This window comes from Pinus tabuliformis, chromosome J (genome assembly GCF_031772625.1).
Source record: "Pinus tabuliformis cultivar Carrire ecotype Pingquan chromosome J, CPIR1, whole genome shotgun sequence".
In the NCBI taxonomy this organism is placed as follows: domain Eukaryota; kingdom Viridiplantae; phylum Streptophyta; class Pinopsida; order Pinales; family Pinaceae; genus Pinus; species Pinus tabuliformis.
In genome coordinates, this window is record NC_142295.1 from 788,287,478 (window position 1) to 788,307,884 (window position 20,407).

General features: G+C 38.2%; 1 protein-coding gene across 2 annotated transcripts in view; it reads left to right on the forward strand.

Moving 5' to 3' along the window:
• Positions 1-7,799: 7,799 nt before the first annotated feature.
• LOC149229083 (acyl-lipid (8-3)-desaturase-like) overlaps positions 7,800-20,407 on the forward strand; it is a 352,078-nt gene continuing 339,470 nt past the window's right edge. Inside the window, exons 1-3 of one of the 2 annotated variants that reach the window (XM_089378453.1) lie at positions 7,800-8,121; positions 8,377-8,541; positions 8,644-8,736. In XM_089378453.1, the coding sequence (XP_089234579.1) occupies positions 8,390-8,541; positions 8,644-8,736 (245 nt within the window). In that variant the 5' untranslated portion in view covers positions 7,800-8,121; positions 8,377-8,389. Of the gene's footprint in view, positions 8,122-8,370; positions 8,542-8,643; positions 8,737-20,407 lie in introns of both variants that reach the window. The other variant, XM_089378452.1, reaches the window with a different exon arrangement.

Genomic DNA, 20,407 nt, shown 5'->3' on the forward strand with positions numbered 1-20,407 from the left:
CACCTTTCCAGAAAAATCTCCGAATATGCTCGTCCATTTTTTTTAGGATGATTGAAGGAGCAAGCATTCCTGCAAATTGAAAAATAGGGAGACTAGTGAGCACTGATTTGATGAGAACGGACTTACCAGCATAGTTGAGCCAGGTAAAGCCCCAGGCCTGAATTTTTGCTTGAAATTTTTCGAGCTGGGGAAGCCAATCTTTGCTGGAGGTTTTTTTGTGTACAACCGGTAGGCCCAGGTATTTGAAAGAGGTCCATGAAGCGGAGGCTACGAATCCAAGACACCTGGAGATATCAGTGAGAAGTCTGGGCGGGGTATTCCAACTGTAGATGTGGGACTTGTTCTTATTGATAACGCTGCCAGAGGCCATGCTGAATTCTTCCAGGACAGCTTTGAATTTGGAGGCAGTGGAGAGGGAGGCAGCGCCCAGAAGCAAGGTGTCGTCCGCGAACAAAGCGTGGTTGATGTTCTTGACTCCTCTTGCTATACGCAGTCCCATTAATTCTTGTTCTTGCATTTTTTTTTCCAGGAGGAAACTGAGAGCTGATGCTTGGATGACAAAAAGCAGAGGGGAGAGAGGGCACCCCTGCCTGAGTCCTCTTGAAGCTTTAAAGAAGTTTGTGGCTCTTCCATTCACAAGAGGGGCAATCCATGGATCCGAAACGCAGGCCCGGATCCAGCTAATGAAGTTTGATCCAAACCCAAACCTGTTCATAACTTCTAGCAAAAAACTGTGATTTACACGATCAAATGCATTTGCTAGATCAAGTTTAATTATCATACCTTGCTCTTTACGGTGGAGACTTGAGTGGATTGCCTCCTGGACGAGGGTGAAGTTGTCCACTATCTGCCTCCCTTGGATGAAACCGCCTTGATTCTCCGGGATTATTTTAGGGAGTATATGCTTCAAACGATTTGCTATGACTTTTGTGATTAGTTTATACCCAATGTTGCATAGGGAGATCGGCCGAAATCTGCTGAAGTTGCTGGCCCCTTTTTCCTTTGGAATGAGGGCTAAGAAGGCAGAGTTTGTGCTCCCACCTATTTTTTGGGAGTTCTGAGATTTTCGGATCATTTTAATCAGGTCTTTTTCAATAATGGGCCAGCATGATTGAAGAAATCTGGCAGTGAATCCATCCGGCCCAGGGGCCTTGTCCGGATCCATGTCATATACTGCTTTTCTGACTTCATCTTTGGTTATTTTGGCCTCCAAGGTTTCATTCATACCTGGGGAAATTTTGGCTGGGATCGTTTCTAAAAGATTTGAGGCATGGTGCTGAACCTTTTCTTCGCTATATAACTTTAGGAAGTGGGCGTGGGCTGCCTTCTTTATGTCTGAAAACTCCTTGAATGTTTCGCTGTCCACCTTGATCTCGGAAATGGTGTTATAACATTTTCTGCTCTGCGCTTGCTTATGGAAAAAAGCTGTATTTCTGTCCCCTGATTTTAGCCAGAGGCTTCTAGATTTTAATCGCCAGTATTCCTCTTCTGCAAGGCAGGCTTTATTATAGTGCTGTTGGAGATGGGCTTCTTGGTCAAGCAGATCTTTGGTGATTGGAGACTCTTCCATATGAGATTGATGATTGGCAAGGGCTACTTTGATATTTTTTCTTTCTGTATCCGGTTTGGGTAGAGTTTTGGCCCAATGTTTTAGAGCTCTTTTAACCCTTCTGAGCTTTTCTTCCCATATGAAGAAGGGGGATCCTGTAATAGATTGATTCCAACAATCCTTGACAAGCTGCATGAAATCTGGTTCCTTGATCCAGTTTGGGCTGAATCTGAAGGGGATAGGACCCAGGTCAAGGTGAGGAAGTAATTCTAGCTTTATGGGTTTATGATCCGAGATACTGTTGGGGAGAATGCACATTCTTGGTTCTACTCCCAGCAATAAATAAGAGCTTTGCATGAAGAATCTGTCTAATCTAGCTGCTATATGCCCCGGACCTATTCTTTTGTTGGTCCAAGAGTACTTACCGGAGGAGGGTTTGATGTCAATCAGGTCCCAGTCTTGCATGAGGTCCTCCGCCCATTCTCTTGCCGGATCACGAACAGCGCTACCACCTCTTTTTTCAGACGAACTGAGAGTAAGATTGAGGTCTCCGGCGATGATAATATTCTCCAGATTCATGAGGTCTGCTTGAAGTCTTATCGAATCCCAGCATGCTTTTTTTTCCCCAGCATTGACTGGGGAGTAGACATTGAAGATGCAGTGAATTTCTTTAGTATTCAGATCCTGGATTTTCAATAGCAACCAATGAGTGTTGTTGGCTTCAGTGATGACTGCATATTTGTTTTCAATCCAAAGAGTACCAATGCCTCCCGAGGCTCCCCTTGCGGAGACTGCTCTTGCTTCACTTTTGAACCATATTTTCTTGCTTGTTTGCCGGAAGACAGAGTCTTCCAGCTTCGTCTCCTGGATGAGAAGTATGTCTGGGGTCTCTGTTCTTATCAGACTACGTATGGCTTCTTCCTTGACCTTGCTCCCCATACCTCTGCAGTTCCAGGAGATGATCTTCATTATTTGTGTTTTTGGTGGGCTCCCTTGGAGCCATGGGGCTGGCTTTTCGGCATTCTGGGTTTGGAGGCTAGCAATTTTTCCAGAGTGGGCTGGCTGCCTTGTAATTTTTCTTTATACGTTTCCTCCTCTCTTTTTTCTCTATCCGTTTTCCGGCCTCTCGTGGATCTTCTGACCGAGGCTTGAGACTCACCTATTTCTCCTTCCTCTTCTGAGTCATCTGTGATCTGCTCTTCTTCATTGTCTTCATCTTTCTTGCTTTTGGGAGTTTCCTCATTTGTGTCTTTGTTGGAGGCTGGAGGAGATCCTTTGCTTGAAGAATCGGGGTTTTGTTTCCCAGTCTCCTCTGTAGGCTCGGTCTCCTTTTGGATCTCAGCATCCTGAGTTTTCTCTTGTTGAGAGATGAGCGGATCAAATCGATTCCCTGAGGGAGGTGCAGTATTTTGAACAGATGGCTGTCCTTTGCTACTAGGTCCTCCCGTCTTCCTGGGTTTGTGGCGCTTGATTTGGTTCCATCCATCATCTTTTCCCTGTGCGGCCTCGGCGTTGGTTGGGCAGCCTCTGGCGAAATGTCCATACTCGTGGCATTTCCGGCATTTGAAGGGCAACTGCTCATAGTCCAGCTTCTGCAGATGCGTCCAGCTTCCAACCTTTATCGTGATGGCCTCAGGGAGCCCTACCTCCAGATCTACTTCTACGCATATCCGGGCGCAGTCGTATTGATCCTTGTTGTTCGCTTGATCAATAAATTTCCCCAGAGCGTTTCCAATATGCCGCAGAGAGTCCCAATTCCAACAATGGACCGGGAGGTGCGGGAGTCTGACCCACACAGGGACTGCGTTAGGGACATCGACTGCAGGATCGAAGTCCGGGGTCCATTTGTTAAGATACAGACCCCGAGGACCCATGAAATAGGGGCCGTTTCGGAAGATCAGTTCTTTGTCCTCCTTTGCTGTAAATTCGAAGAGGAAGTATCCTCTCCCCAAGAAGTAAGAGGTGACGCTTTCTCTGATCAACGGCGCCCAGTTTCTGGTTACCCAGCTCTCTGTAGCTTTAGGGGACGGCCAGAGCCCCGTAAACTGACCAACGAGGGCTCGATCGGACAACGACAGAGCAACTTGCATCGGGGTTTCAGGCGGAAGGGAAATCGCAGGGATATCCTCCAATCTTTTCACAAATTTCGAAGGTTCAGGGGCTTTCTTCTTAGGCAGCCCTGCCAGAATCTGCATGAAGGCCTCCGAAGGCGAGAGGGATGAGGGAGCGGATGGACCCTGGGGGGAGCCCAGAGTCTCCATGATCTCAAGTTTAGCTGAGGTCAGATCCTGCCCAGATCTCCATAAACCCCCACAAGATCAATCGGATCCGCCCTCAGGGCTGGGGGCGCGCACGGATTGCGCTCTCCAGGTCCTGCAATCCGGATCTGCTATCGGATCTAGCAGAGGCGTCTCTTTGACCGGCAGATGGAGTCGAAAATCAGAAGAATGGCCTGCTCAATCCGCTGGGGGAGCAGATCGCGCAGGGGGCGGCCTGCAGGGGCCGAGGCAGCTCGACGATCGCTCTCAGGCACGGCCGATCAGCGCTCTTGAAAAAACCTAAAATGTTTATTATTATATGGTGTTACTAATATGTGATATCAATAATATTATATAATAATATTAATAGTATTATATTATATTATTAATAATAATATTGCTATTGGTTGATATAGGCCTATCAACATTTATCAACTACATTTATATTAATACAAATGTGGTTGTCCTAGTTTAAAAACTCCCTAGTTGTAATTTTTAATAGAAATTTGATTCTTTTTGAAACTTGGTAGACCTAGAGTTAAGATGGATCTAACATGGATTGAAATGAAATTATAATTTAATTTATTTTTATGATTTTAATTTTTTTACCCAATATGAGATGTATCATGAAGTAATTTTTAATTTAAAAAATCTTGAGTTGTAATCTTTAACATTAAATGATATAAAAATAGAATAAAATTAAAATTTAATAAATAAAATAAAATTAAAAAAATAGTAATTATAATTATTAATAAAACATTTTGATTAAGTATAATTACATAAAAATAAAATAATAAAACAAAAATAATAATATAAAAATAAAATAAAATAAAACTGTTTAATTATAATTAAATGGTCAATTTACCCTTGTGAAACATTTTGACTCATGGTTTTCACAACCCATGGTATTCTTCTCTAATGCAGGCTATAAAATTAAAATTATTTAATTAAAATAAAAGAGTTAACTCACTGTTGTGTAAACATTTTGACTCACAATTTTCACTACCCATGGTTTTTTCCCACACATAACAAATTGCCAATTTGTTGTGGGAGATTTGAATAATTTTGTGTGAGAGCTATATATAGACACATAAAATTCACAAAGTGATTAGGACCTTGAGTTGTAAATCTTATAAGTGGCTATTATTGGTAAAGTTAAGTCTTCACCATGCATTTTTGTACATGAGTGTCTTATAGGCAAACTTTTCAAAACAAATTAGGGAATCTCATTTCAATGATTTTGATTTATGTATCTATAGTCTTTATATTCCTTCCGCTCTCAAATTAGACTTTGTTTTTGTATCAGACTGTCTCATAGGAAAAAATTTCAAAAAAATTAGGGAATCTAGTTTCAATTATTTTGATTTATGTATCTATATATAGTCTTTATGTCTGAAAATTTAGGCTTTACTTTTGTATAGTTATTATTGTACTTGGAGTAACTTATGGTCAAAGTTAAAAAAGGAAAATTTTGATAAAACATTTTTCATTATAATTACTTAATTTAAAAAAAATAAAATTAGTGTATATCCATCTTAACTTTGTATCTATCAAGCCCTAAGAGGGATCAAATCTGCACCTTGAGAGATTTGATCCCTCTCTACCTATCAACATTTACCAACCATTTGAGATAACTACCTTTGAGATTAATTTTAGCCCATTTTTTCTTACTACTATTAAAATTAGTGCAGTCATATAATTTAAATGGATGATAAATGCCAATAAGCATCAATCTATAATAAGCATCAACACACTTCATCATACTTGTCATATTGCTAAAATTTAAAAAAATCATAAAACTAACTAAACTAGCCCATTTATTTTGACTACTATTAAAACTAGTGCAATCATATAATTTAAATGGATGGTTAATACCAATAAACATCAATCTATAATAAACATCAATACACTTGCTTCATCATACATGTCATATTGCTAAATTTAAAAAATCATAAAAACTAACTAAACTATAATTAACTAAAATGAATTAATATATAAATTAAACATGCATACATTTAAAAAAACATTGAACAAGATTCTTAACCATGGAGATTAAACCCACTTTACCATAGAGATTCTTAGTATGTAAATAGAATTTGTAACAATACCATCAATAACACATGCCCAAAAAATGATAACTCACTCCATATGAAACTTGTTCACATGACATTTGTTTACATTAGTAAATTCAATTAAAAGGATAAAAATAGCATAAATACTTTGGAAATAAATCTCAACCATTGATTTGTATATACTATTATGAAAATTCTAGAATAGTCCATGGAGGTTAAACCCATATCATCCACCTAATCATTATTGATAATTAAATTAAAATTCTAGAAGCCCTATTCCAGATTCCCTCCATAGAGGTTAAATCCCTACCATTCACTTATTAATTATTGATAATTAAATTAAAATTATAGAAACCTTATTCCAAAATAAACACACCTATCAACTTGATTATTTGTTAATATAATTTTTTTTAAGCAAACATGCATTAATTAAAAGCAATCATAGATACATACCTTGGTCTACTTTGGTCTCAGGAAACTAGATTATTTACAGAATTGCTTCATAATCCAAAAATATAACATATTCAAAGATAAAAAAACCATAATATGACTAGTTTGAGACTTGTAGCCTTTTAAGACAATATTTACAACTATAACAAGAAAACTAAATAATCAAAAACAAAAATAGCAGAAGAGTATACTAATGCCCTTATCGAATCTTCAGAGTCGGGTTTCTTCACCTGGAGAACATCCCGTGTTAGGAGGAAACCTAAGGTGTGTCTCAACACATTGTAGGTGGCGATTCATCCTTTTCATTATGAGTCGGAGGTCTTCAAGCAGTATCAAAATTTTGTTCCTTGCTACATTTTTGTCTAACAATACATGTCCTAAAAATATTTGGAGGTACTAATATATGTCAATGCTGTACATATATTGTTTGAGCCTCCTTCTAGGATAACCAATGTATGGAACCTATTTAACAATTTCATCGGTTATTTCATTTTTCATTTTTAGGGAGACATTCATTTTCTCTTGCAAGTCCTAAGTGTAGGTGATTGATGGACAACCATTAAAGCTGCAAGGGTGTTTGACCACGTCTTACCATAATGGATCTTGGTGGGTGGTGGCCATGGCCCCTCTCACCCCATCTTGGGTTTTTGTTATTAATTCACTGTTTATATATATCTCTTAACAGAAATGAGAATTTTTAGAGAATTGGTAATTTTGATCAGATCGGCTGCCACTATTACACTAGATACAACTATTTCATAATGGCTACCACTATTACACTAAATACAACTATTTCATAATGCCAATAAAAGACCAATTATAACATATCTCTAGAGATTTGAACCCACACAATGGGGAAATCAATTTGTTCACCAAACTACTTGAACTAAGATCCTTTAACAATTCACTATTAATATTATTATAAATTATTAAAAAAAATTATATTTTTATATAATGAAATTCATGATTTATTATATAATATTATTATTATTTTTAATATTTTTAAATACGATAGTTTAATTTATAGATCATTAATTTAATTATAAAAATGATCTTTTTCACCCAATACAATTTCAAGTAAAATTGTGATTTTTAATTATTTAAAATATATTTTTAAATATATAATGGGATTCAATATCTTTTAAATTACCTTTAAGAATCTTCAAAGCACTGCTATAAAGATAAAATTTAAACTAAAATTTTTAATAACTTGGGATAAAATTTGACTACACCTTTTAAAATTGATCAAATTCAAAAAGTATATAGCGTATTAAATGTATTTAAAAATAAAAATTATTTTTTTGCAGCAATATGTATAATTTAGTATTTAAAAATATTATTTTTAGAAAATTATTTTTTCGAAGCAATATGTATAATTTATTAAAGGTGGAGGACACCTCTTTGACATTTTTGATCATGTTAAAGTTCGGATGGGATATATATTCTTTAGCTTGAACATGTGGTTTAGATAAAGAATTAAAAGGAAAATTAGGATGAACCCTTTTGATAGCAAACCTCAGTGTGACGTGCTGTTTTCCTTCGATTCCCTCGAACGTGGCTCCGTGCGAGAACAGAAGACCCTTTACCGTCTTTCCCTGCGCTAAATTTCCCTACTGGTTTGCTGATTCCGTGCAACTGCTTATATGACGAGAGTCCAATTTATTGCTGTCACTCGCCCTGGCTGGTCCCAGGGTTTAAAAGCATAGACTCCCCAACACTTAATTTGTTTTCGCGGTGGTTTTTTTCTGTTATTCAGTACGAGGATCGCTTCTGGCCATTCACGGCTTCGATCGTAAGATGACTCCCAACGCTATAACATATGCTTTGCAGCTTTTCAAGCTCCACATTCATTGTTCTTACGATAAATTATGTCTTCTCTGTAGCTGCATCGTTGGAAAATATTGCATTATTTAGTATTCGATGTTTTGTATTGTTTTTGTTTTCTTTAGCATATTGCAGCAATGCAAGAAATCGTAGTATTGCAGAGCAAGTCTTGGGATCAAGCCTTGTTGCGGCGTTTTCTAAGCTGTAAATCTTTCAGTTGCAGGACCAGGTGTTAGATGGCGCCGCCCTCGCTGGATTCCAAGGAAATTTTGTCATCCAATGGCCAGAAAAGCTTAGAGAAGTACAGTACGGAGACGGTGAGCAAGCACAATGCGACTAACGATTGTTGGCTCATAATATGGGGCCGGGTTTACGATGTTACTAGCTGGTAAGCGAAAACTTAAAAATAATTCAGCTTATCTATGGCAAAGCTTTAAATGAATGAATTGAAGCACTTTGAAGTTCGTTTTCTGTTATTTGATGATGGCAGGGTTCCTCATCATCCTGGCGGAAGCCTGATTTTACTTAGAGCTGGAAAGGACTGTAGTCATCTCTTTGAGTCTTACCATCCGCTTTATGTAAGGTACGTAAAACAGTGAGCATTATATTTGGTATTTACTATTTGGATACGGGAATATGTTTAAGTGAATGGCCTGGTGGGAACCGATCCGATGTAGAGTTACCTTAACGGAGGCTTCTGTGCCAAGGGAACCTCAAGTTTTAGTCAACGCTTAGAAGCGCTAATTCCGATGGCTCTGAATTTGTTTTTAGAATACATATAAAACATAAGCTTTAGGCAGCTCTCGGCATGCAGTGAGAACAGAAGATGTTTTCATGACTTTATCGGAGAATATAGTTTCCAGATGGTTGGACACCGATTTACAGGGTGAACGCCATAGAAGAAAAGTATACCTGTAGGTTGAAGTACAACATGTAGGTATCTAAGGGGTGTGTTAGCGTTTAAAAAATATTGCACAATTTCTTCAAAGGGGGATGAACAGCCCGCAGTTGGTTAAAATTGGGAATGGATCCAGAAAATAATTTAATGAGAATATATAAATGGTACCTTTAAAATCCTTTAACAATTGGAATTTTGGGTGTAAACCCGAGTAAAAAATTTCAGCTGCAAGAATGGCGAATTCACAAGGTGGAAGTAATCGCTATCTGCTTAACCCAGAGTGCATGCAACCATTCAAGTTTCCAGTACATGCAATCACATTGAATTCATGGTATGAGATTCGATGATAATTGTCTAACCATGCGCAGGGATTAAATAAAGTTATAAACAATATCCAAGATCTATGAACAATATAAAGTTGATCATAGCCCTCAAGCATAGGCGTCTGGTGAATCGGCAATCTGCACTTCTTGAAAAATATTTGCAATCATCACATTACTTGTAAGTTCTCATCTCATTTATGATGTATACAGTATATTTTCCACCCAAAATCTGGTTCTCAAATAAGTCAATTTATAACGGAATTAGGGAAACGAGATCACACTGGAAAACATCCCTGTCTAAAAATACCATGCTAAGCCATTGTCATCTTGCCAACCATATGTAATCTCTATGGTTACCATTCTTATGCACATTGCGGAGTATTAGATGACGTCTACAACCATCCGTTTGTTTGTTTTAGCTTATGTACAATCTGATCTACCTCTTGTCATCTAACCTATATTGTGCACATACTTTGCATAAGCATATTCCATTGAATCTTTGCATCCACTGTGAATCTAGCTTCCCATACTGTATCTCATGCCAGTTTAAATAAAATCTTATCTCTATGCATCCGCTGCATTGTATCCACATCCAGGTATGCTGTGGATTTTTCTCCTATATCTATGGATGTACTATATCGTGCCTTGTGTGTAGGCATCCACCACATGATATATCATGTCAATACATCAACCATATCATGTGTTGTGTATACTTGTTAAATAACTTCTTGCACTTAATGTGGAAATACACTTTGGGTCGCTTGGATTTTGACTCATATAGTAATACCATGCACCGGTGGCTATTTCAATCCTTACATAGATTACTCGACCTATTCTGTCTGTGTTGGTTGTTGCTCCTTGCTATTCCTCTGAGTTTTATGCAGATGTATTCCATGCTTGAGACACTAATGATTTGGTAACTATCTATTGAATTTTGTCCTCCAAGATGATATTACCCATAATTTGGGTTCTGTCTCACGATCCTATTGAGTAGGATATTCTGAACGAAATGCCAAGGATTATAGTTCACAAATGGCTCAAGCACTCACTATCTACTTCTAGTATCATTCACCTTCCTTCTCATTGTGATTCATCCATCACTTTCCTTGCAACATAGATGCATTGCAGTTACAGAATTGCTAGAACAACCTTTATAAAGTTCACTTATAGAATATAAAGGGAATATATGATCTACTTGTTGAGACTCGAGAGGCTTGGATTCTCTCCTACTTGAATGTGTGTGCATGTCTCCTATTACATATTTAAAAAATTTCCTCTTACATCAACTAATTGAGTTTGATAGAGTTCATGTAGAAAAAACAATTAAAACAAGAAACATATAGTTTTACTATATCACATGCAATGAACATAACTGGAGTTCTGTCAACATCAGTAATAGGCTTCTTAGTGTAACAATTAAATTCAGAAGGTGGGGTATTTTTTATTTGATTTTCTAAACTTCCAACTCAATTCTGCCTATCTATATTTCTAAATGAGAAGAACTATTTATTTTTAGTACTTTGGTCTATTTATAAAACGTGGTGTTTGTCAGTTACACATAACGATAACTCCCATGATTGATACCTGTCATGACATTTTGTATTCTTATCAATCAAGGTCAATTGAAAGATGTTTGGGTCAATTTGTCGAGGTAGAAGTTGATTGGTCTATTCATCAGTCTCAATTTGGGACAGATTAGAAGAAAAAGAACATACTCTGCCATTGGTGATGAGAATATATAGTCCAGCAATAATACTCTTAACCCAGTAATAATTTTAGCAATTCCTCCACCATATCCATATACCCAGAGCATAAAGATTACCTCTTTGCCACTCAACTGGTGAGAAGATTTGAGGGTTGGAAGCCCTTTCCAAGAGCTCCCAATAGTGTCCATAATTATTAATAACCCTATCCTAATCCTAAATTCTTTCATACATTGATTTTCCTTTTCCTCCCTTTTATATCCATTCTCCACCAAATCGCAACATGGAACAACATTGGCAAATTTGCACGATAAAGATGACTGTATGGCTCAAAAACTTTTTGTTTAGCAGGTTACAATAAGGGATTGGAATAATGGTTGACAAATGTGTTAGTTTCTTATAGCTCAGATCTGATTTCTAATTCCAATAAAAATATTTTATACCCAGATGCCTGCATGGAAAACGAGAAATTTCCATATCTGATTTTTATGAACAGAAATACAGTGAGCTTGCTGACAATGAAATGCATAGCAGAAATAGGAAACTAATTGCAGAAATTTGACACAGTAATATTTACCCTGGAAAACCCTAAAGTGGGGAAAGCCAGCAAACAGGTAATTTATTATTTCAGCCCACAGAGAAATTTCTGGAAATTATTGCAGCAATTAATGAACCTGTACAATTCAGAAGTTTCTTCGAAATTGTGCCCAAAATTCAATCCAGTCTTTTCCTAGTGCTGTACAGCCTCCTTGGAATTCATGCCACCTCCAAAATCATGCCAAAAGCTGCCTCAATCTGCATGCAGCAGATCTGAACCTCCTCACTGCCCTGTGCGCACTTGTATGACCTGTATGGCCTCTGCAATTGCACCCAACAGCCTTGGGATGCCTACAGCAGTACGACCCCCTTGAGTTTGCTACCTTGAGATGCATGCAACCTTGAAAAGATCTACTTTTCTTCTCCTCAGTGATTTCTCTTCCTTGCAAATTGATTTCCTTCCTCTTCAGCTCAAAAATGATTACCTGTTCAAGTGTTGCATCTTTTCCTCAGATCTCCTTTCATAACTTTACAATGACTAAAGCCTTATCTCCAAAGTGATTAACAGTCAGGATCTAATCTTGATCACTTGATAGCAACGGTTGAATTTTCTTATAATAGACACTGATTTTCTAATCTTGATTATTATTTCTAATGATCATGCACAAGTTATCTTGTCACCTACATCATTAAGAAATTACACAGAGAAAATCTTCAATAGCAATGCAGTGACAATAGTAGGATCATAAAGAGACAACCAAACACAAGAGACAAAAATGTATCCTGGGAAAACCCAACCTTGGGAAAAACCCAGCCAACTTTTCTTCTAAGGAGAATTCCATCTTCAGCAAAGTTAACAATACAGATTGTCTAGAAATCTGTGCCAATTTCCAAGCTTAAATACCAGTAAAACCTGGTCAAAATGCTGATTAAAATACTTCAAACTAATAGAGGTCAACTTTCGTCGAAGGGGCCGAAATTTGGCATGTAGTCAACTGGTCAAATATTCTGTGGTCAACTGCCATCAACTGAGGTTGACTGCAGCCTTCTTCTGTGGTCAAAGTATGCGGTCAAAGTCTTCTTCTGTGGTCAAACTTGTCCCTTTTCCTGGTCAAAATCAAGCAAAACTCTTGGTCAAACAGAGTAGGTTGATGATGTTCAACGAGCAGCTTCTTACTCTTGGTCAAACTTCAGATTCCTTCCTCTTAAACTCGCACGTGTGAACAGAAAAATAGTAAAGATAATGATCTGAATTGTTCAATTGTTGAAGGTCGAATGGATATTTATAGTGGTCAAAACAAGGTGGGTTTTGACCAAGGGTTACGCCCATTCAAGTGGTGGGGCGGACTCGTCTTTTGGGGCCTACTTGAAGGCCAGAAATAATAATTTTATTTTTCATATTTAGTATTTTTCCTAGTTTGACTTAGGAGGCCATTTTGGCATGCGGGAATACCTTTTGATGCTACACAAAAAATCAACACTCCCTCTTAGCGAGGGAGGTATTCTCCTGCAACATATTTCCCTTAGCTGGGAATTCTCCTTCCTTAAGAAAAGTTTCATGAGCTTGTCATATTGATGCATGTCTTCAATATAATCTAAGTCACTGGATTCGTCCTAAACCCCCTGCGAATCCCGAATCCGGCGAATCCGACACGATTCGGTCCGGATTCGTGTCCAAATCACAGGACACGTCGTGTCCGAGCGTGTGTCGCGATTTTCAAAAGCGTGTCGCGATTTTAGGACACGTGTCTGGTTTCCAGGACTCGCTAAGCTCAGCGCAGGAATGAAAAGGGCGTGCTTGCTCATTAAAATTGTCATTTGGCAAGTGATTTGTGTTGTTGGCAAGTGATTTGTACTGTTGGAGCAAGGAGTAAAGCATTTTGGCAGCTTCATGATCAAGTTTAGGCCCTAGTATTGATATGCTATTCATGGTAATGTTAAATTCTTAAAGTAAAAGTGACATTCTCCTTAATCTTCATTTTCATCCTTTTACTTAAATTTTCAACATTACCATGAAATGACTCGGGATGTTTGAGAGTGGTTCTGGCCTCATTGGATTTCATATGGAGAAAGTAGAATTTTAGATTTCATTCAAAATCCAGCAGACTTATCAGTTTTTCAGGATTTTAGGATTGGGGGATTGCAATGTTTCCATTGAATTTTGTCATGTATTAGGGTATGGAACTCGTATTTAATCAAGAGCACCAAACCAAGAGCTTCTGAATATGTCGCTCCCGCTCCCGTTTTCGCTCCTGCTCCCCGCTTTCGCTCCCGCTCCCAAGTAACACTGTTCCTGATGATATGGGTCTGGACACCACTGTTGAGTTGGCATTGGCCAACATGGATCTCAATGATCCAGTGCTAGAGCCTGTTAGATTTGATGACTTAGAGGGGTCAACCTCCATACCAGCAGATGCAGAGGCGACTATGGATACAGCGGAGTAGGAGGATGTAGAGGAGAGCAGTGGGGACCATGATGATGGGGACAGTGATGCTGATTGATGCCTTGAGGCTTGTATACCTGTAGTTGTTTTATATTTTCTATTTCTATTTGCCATTGGCATTGCACCAACACTACCTATGTAACACATTTTGATTTGATGACTTAATGAGAAAACTACAGTTGTCAGTGTGTTTATCTTACTATCTTGTAGTTGTAAGTTGTCTTTTAGTTATGAATTATGAATCATGATTTAAATTTTTAATAGATTTATCATTTATGTGACCAGTGCCACTGACATTTATTTGAATTTTGTATGTACTATGCATGCTAATGGCTATAGATGAAGATCTGTGTTTGAAATCAATAAATTTGTATCATTAATTAAAATTTGTGTAAGAAATATGATAATATCTAATTTTTAATATATATGTATATTTTTTAAATATATATATATATTTTAATAAAATAATATATAACTTGTCCTAACGTGTCCTGTTCCGGGGGGTCAGCGTGTCCGAATCCGACACCACGAATCTTGAATCCTACATGTCCCGAATCCCCGTGTCAGGTGACTTAGAATATAATCTTATCTTGAATTTGAACAACATATCTTTTACAAATATCCAGGGTGGGCCAAAATCCTATATGGCTCCTTAGGAAAACATATCAAACTCCTTTGGTCATGACCTTAGCGTAGGCATTACATTTCTTTCTAACTTCTCAAGAGAATTTGGCTTTGGACTGTTCACCTTTTTGGTCAGAATCCTTGTGACCTACCCAAGTCCTTCTGGCTTCTAAGGAGAAGATCTATCCAATATTATAGTTGCCCTGGAACATTCACTTTTGGTCGGCCTAGCCAAGTCCTTTTGGCTTCAAAGGTGAATGCATACATCTCTTCTTGGTCAAAATCTTTTATGACCCAGCCAAATCCTTTATAACCCAGCCAATGGTTTTCTAAATCCCACAAACACTTCATACTAAGCTCATCTTGTCCACAATCTACTTATTTGTGGATATGAAATAGAGCTCCATTGCTCCCTTTACATCATGTCTCAGATGAAGTGATCTGGCCATTGCTTTTTGCAAAGATTCACTTCACCTCCTGAGGCATATCCAATGTACAACATAGGTACCAATGTACTATATATATTTTTAGAGCAAATATCTGGTCCGTAGCTAAAGTCATTTACTTTCGAGAAATAAGGTAAAAATCCTTCACCTTAATTTCTGAAACTAACTCCTTCTGAAGCTGTGATCTTGGTTGCTCCCTCTGTTGCAAAAAAAATCCTTCTTCTATTCCCTTTCATAAGCAAGTCCTTCTGACGCTCCCTCTGTCACATAGGCAAGTTGTTTTTACTTCTTCTGCTCCCTCTTACTTGAGAGATTATTTTAGTCACAAATTTTGCTTAGTATCAATTCTTTGGTAGCTTTCACAATGTTCACGTGAACCTCATTTAGGAGATCATGGAAGAAACAATTATAATCGAGTAAATTTTTTTAAAGACATAGGACTATTAAAAAATAAAAAACTAATCAAAGGAGAAGAACATAAATTACTTATCTTTTACTTTAGAGTTTTTGACTCCCTCTTGATCCTTGCTTCCTTACTGAAATCCTCCCACAATATTTATCAAGCTTATGCAGCTTCCTCATTAAACATTCCAAATTCAGTTCTAGAGTATCCTGCAAACCCTAGAATTTACAATAGGCTATCCTTTGCCTCCAATGTCAATGATTGATCTCAACCCATGTTTGGGTGTTTATCAATCTATTTGTGAGTAGAGCAACAATATAGTTATTGTTCTCTCCGTTTTGTAGGAAAATCCTTCTTCCTACTATATAGCTTTGTACGTTCTTGCCATAAGTCAAAGGTCTTCCTTTATAGGAAGGATTTATAATATAATTATAAAGAAAGTACCAAAGCTATGCATAAAAATTTAAAAGAAAAAAAATACTTATCTTTTGATTGAAAGAATCCTTTTTCTTTTTGAGGTGGCTGGTTATCTTCACTCTCGACATCAATTGCTAATGTATTCTGCTTGCTTTTCCTTCCTAGGTTCATCGATCTAGGTCTAGCTCTAGGGTTTTATCCACAAACCCTAGGGCTTTCTTATCCAAGACTTCTAGCCTTCTAGGGTTTACATATCCTAAGACTTCCAAATTTCATTGACACCTTTTGTAAGTCCAATATAGTTTGTCATATCTTGCTGTGAATCTCATTGCTTTATAGGTGAAGAAACCTTTCTCCTTAGCTCCATCTGATTTTGGAGCAACTTCCTCAACAACTCCAAATCATTTGATCACTGAGCATTATGAATACATTGTGGATATATAGGATGTCCTTCTTTTCAAATGCTTACACAACAACTTCATCTTTTGATCAACACCAATCAATAGATTGTTGGGTTTTTCCTCTATGTTGATTACAATACCTTGTACCGATCTTCCATGGAATACTTCATGAAAGTAAAGTGTATTGAAAGGAGGAAAGAGGATTATGGCATTCGAATGTCCTCTATAGAATATTACAAGAGAACTTGCTCCATCAACCAACCCTTAATAAATGAGTAAGTAACAATCTTTAAATGATCCAGAATTCCTTTGCAAAAGAATCATCCGAAAATTCTATTCACAAACAAAATAGTAGGCAAATCTTAAATGTTTGCTCTTGGCCCGTCCAAGTAGCTCGACCTCCTCAAAACCGTTGTAGCAATACTCAAGCTCTAGAATGTTTCGAAATTCACAAGAGAAATAGTGTTAGTTTTTGTAGCATTGGAGGTGTTCTAGTCTCGAAACTTTGTGGAGAGGTTAAAACACAGGTGTTCTCCATAACCCAAAAATGGTTTCTAGAAATTCCACCTAGAAGTGTCTCAATTAGATTATTAGCCTATTTTTTAATATTTCGTAAGTCTAAGCTTAGAAAATCTGGTTAACTAATTAGTATTAATTGAGATAAGGTGCGAATCATCTAGAAACTCACACAGATTAACAGGGAAACAATCTTAGCCATCGATTAAAATTTAATCTTGGTCGTTGGAGTCCCAACAGAAGATTATAAGAAGAATTCGATGGGTAGATGGAGAACATACACACAAGATATCGATTTCCTTGGAGAGTTTGATTTTTCCAGAGAACAGATGTTGTCGGAAGAGTTCGAGCTTGAAAAGGGAAGCAAAGGCAGAGAGGGGCAGGGACAATGAGGGCCGAAGGAAGTTTTTCCAGATCCGGTGAGTACATTCCAGAGAGGTTGAAATTTCTCTATGACGTTGTGCAGAAGCTTCAGAGGGCAGTTTGATTTTGCTAGGGTGAAGTTGGTTATTAGTTCTAGAGGCCGGGAGACATTTCCAGAGTGCCGGTAAGTCAATTTCCCAATCAGTAGCAGGCATGACGACTTGATTTGAAGAAGTTCCAAGCTAAAGCGTTTGAGGGACTATGTAGAGGTGACGTAGGGCCTGTGCAGAGCTAGGTGGATGACTTGCTTTTCAGAGGAAGTCAAGTGCTGAGATTGCTTGGAGTGAGGGTAATTCCCCTCAGATAATTTTTGCTAGTATTTTCTCTACAGGATAGCCAGTATTGGCATCCAGATTGTACTCATATTATTTCATTGCTACTTAATAATTAAAACCCTCAGCTGTTGCATCGATTTTCCCAAGTTGGGTTCATTTGGGGACTTTTGTCCAAAAATAATTGTGTCATTTTTTTGTGTGTGCTAGCATATTTTTTAGTTTCTAGTGCTATTATTTTCCACAATATTTTTGTGAAGATTACAGTGTGAATATTTCGTTGTTGTCGTAGCAATAAACTGTTAAATTGATTTACAGTTAGAATAAATAATTCCAGTTGTTGCAATAGGATTTCAGTAGTGAATTTTTCACATGGTATAAGCTCATGATTGATCAGATGGGGAGTCTCAGAAGTAGAGGTAGAAATTCACTGTTCAGAGGGAGCAACATGATGAATTTTCGGAGACTGCGAAGAGCTTAAGCCAGGCAGATCGAATTTCTTGGGGAAGTTTGATTTTTCAGTGCAGGTTGGCAGAAAAATTCGGCTTGCCAGTTAAGTGATTTCGACAGGCAGAGGGAGCAACAACAACTCAAATTCTTCGCTGAGCAGATTCCTTGTTTGGGCGCAGAGGGTTTTGTAGTAGTTTGTAGAAGCAGAATCAACGCAGGGTGGAAGAGAAATAACACACACTGAGGGAAATTTATTTCAAGGGATTTCGAGTTTTAGAAATCCGATTTTTCAGTTGAAGATTGGCAAGAGCTGTGAGCGGAATTCCTCACTCCAGAAGGGAGTGTGTGTAGTAGATCCAACAACCGAGTAGAGGGAAAGAGGGATATTTTTGACTAGATTTAGAGATGGCCACAATTGGGCTTAGAGATCAGGATAGGTTGGAGGAAGCCTCCAACTATGTCATCTGGAAGGTTAGGATGTCCTTCCTTTTGGATGAATATGACCTGAAAGCCTATGTGGACAATGTGGTAGCAATACCCCAGGATCCAGATCAGTTGGAGTATAGGAAGGAAATGGTGAAGGCGAAGTAGATGATCTTGGATGGAGTCTGAGATCATATAGTCTCACATATATCTGGCAAGAACACTACCAAGGAGATGTGGGATGCTCTTTCCTAGCTATATCACAGTTCTTCTGAGTAGCGAAAGATGTTTCTCTAGGATAACCTGAGAAGCATCAGGATGTAGAAGGGTGAAGGCATAGATCCCTTTCTCATCAGGATTCAGGAGGTCCATGATTAACTTTCCGTAGTTGGAGAGGCACCTCAATCGACAAAGCTTGTACAGTTGGCACTGAACAGTGTCTCAGAGGAGTGGCAAGTGTTTGCCCAAAGTATCTTGGGCAAAGACACATTGCTTGGATGGGACAGGATGTGGTCCGACATACAACAGGAGGAGTTGAGGCGGGCTCTAGTAAAGAGCACCATCAGGGGAAGCAACAACAAGGCCGTGAAGGGTGAGAAGGAAGAGGAGAATGTGGTCTGTTACCACTCAAACTAGCAGGGGTCCTAGAAGGGGATCCTAAAGGTGCAAGGCTCTCTAAGAAGGGCTAAGGGGATTTCAAGGGCTAGGGTTTGCAAATAAGACTTATGAAGGAGGGACCTAGTCCTAGAAACCCTTGTGAAAACTTGGTTCCAAAATGGTCTTTGTGAAATTATCTTCAAAAAGTTGCGGGACCACACAGGACCAAGTGGACCCAAAATTAGGTCAAGTAAGAGGGATTGGTCACTCAAGGAGGGGCTTGACCTAATTGTGGAAGAGAAGAGGATCAATGGACAAATCTTCTTGGAATAGAATGCAATGATCCAGATGAGGTCACTAGCCAAGGGAAACCTAGGGCAAGAAACGGTCCTCGAGCTAGGGCTTGCAATATCTCGAGATACCATCGTTGGTTTTGCTTCAAATATAGAGGGCCTCTAGAGCAAACTCCAGCGCAGTTGTGGACCAAAAATCGAAGTATTTGGATGGCTATATTGTGAGATAATTGATGTCGTAGGTGACCTATGTAGGCTATGCCTAGAGAGAGAGAGAGAGAAATGTGAGAAAAATATACTTTTAGGTTATCACCTATGGAGGATCAATGCCTAATCCTTTGTGGGAAATGGAGTCAAGGAGATTCCAACGCTTGGGATGATTTCACTTAGTCAAGGAGGCCTCTAGAACAATTTCGCATGGCAATTAGGACATGAGACAATTGCTTCAAGGTCTTTATACTTCGATATGCAATATGTGATGACTTATCAAGACAAAATATCTCTAGGAACATTCACTTATTTAAACATGGCCCATGACGTGATGCAATGCTATAAAAAGACTAATTTCCACCATTTCACACAAGAAAAGCCATAAATTTCAGCCTAGTATAGTGAAATTCCCCAGCAACATGCATGTGACATGAGAAAATGATTAAATAGCATTAAAAGAGCACTTACATGTGAGAACAAGTATATCCAATCATCATCATATGCCAATATAGAAGCTATAAGACAAAAAAGAAGAGATCCAAACATCAAAATTCATCCATCCATCCAATTTCGTCCTCCAAAAAGAATAGCGAAAATCTCACAAGACAGAACGATCCATCCAAGTGATGATGAGAGAATGAATCAACTCATCATCTATTTATACAATGTCTAATGAATTCGATTTAGCTAATTTTGGCCTAACTTAGCCCCTAGAATAAAATAATGTGCAAAATAACAATAACATTGGTGACAAGCCCACCAAATAGCTCAATAATACATGAATAAGCCTCTCAAGAGGGTCGAATGATCATCAAAGTGAGTTGTTGGGCCTTTGAGGAGGCCTGATGAAGTCCAGGGGGTGCCATAATGAAGA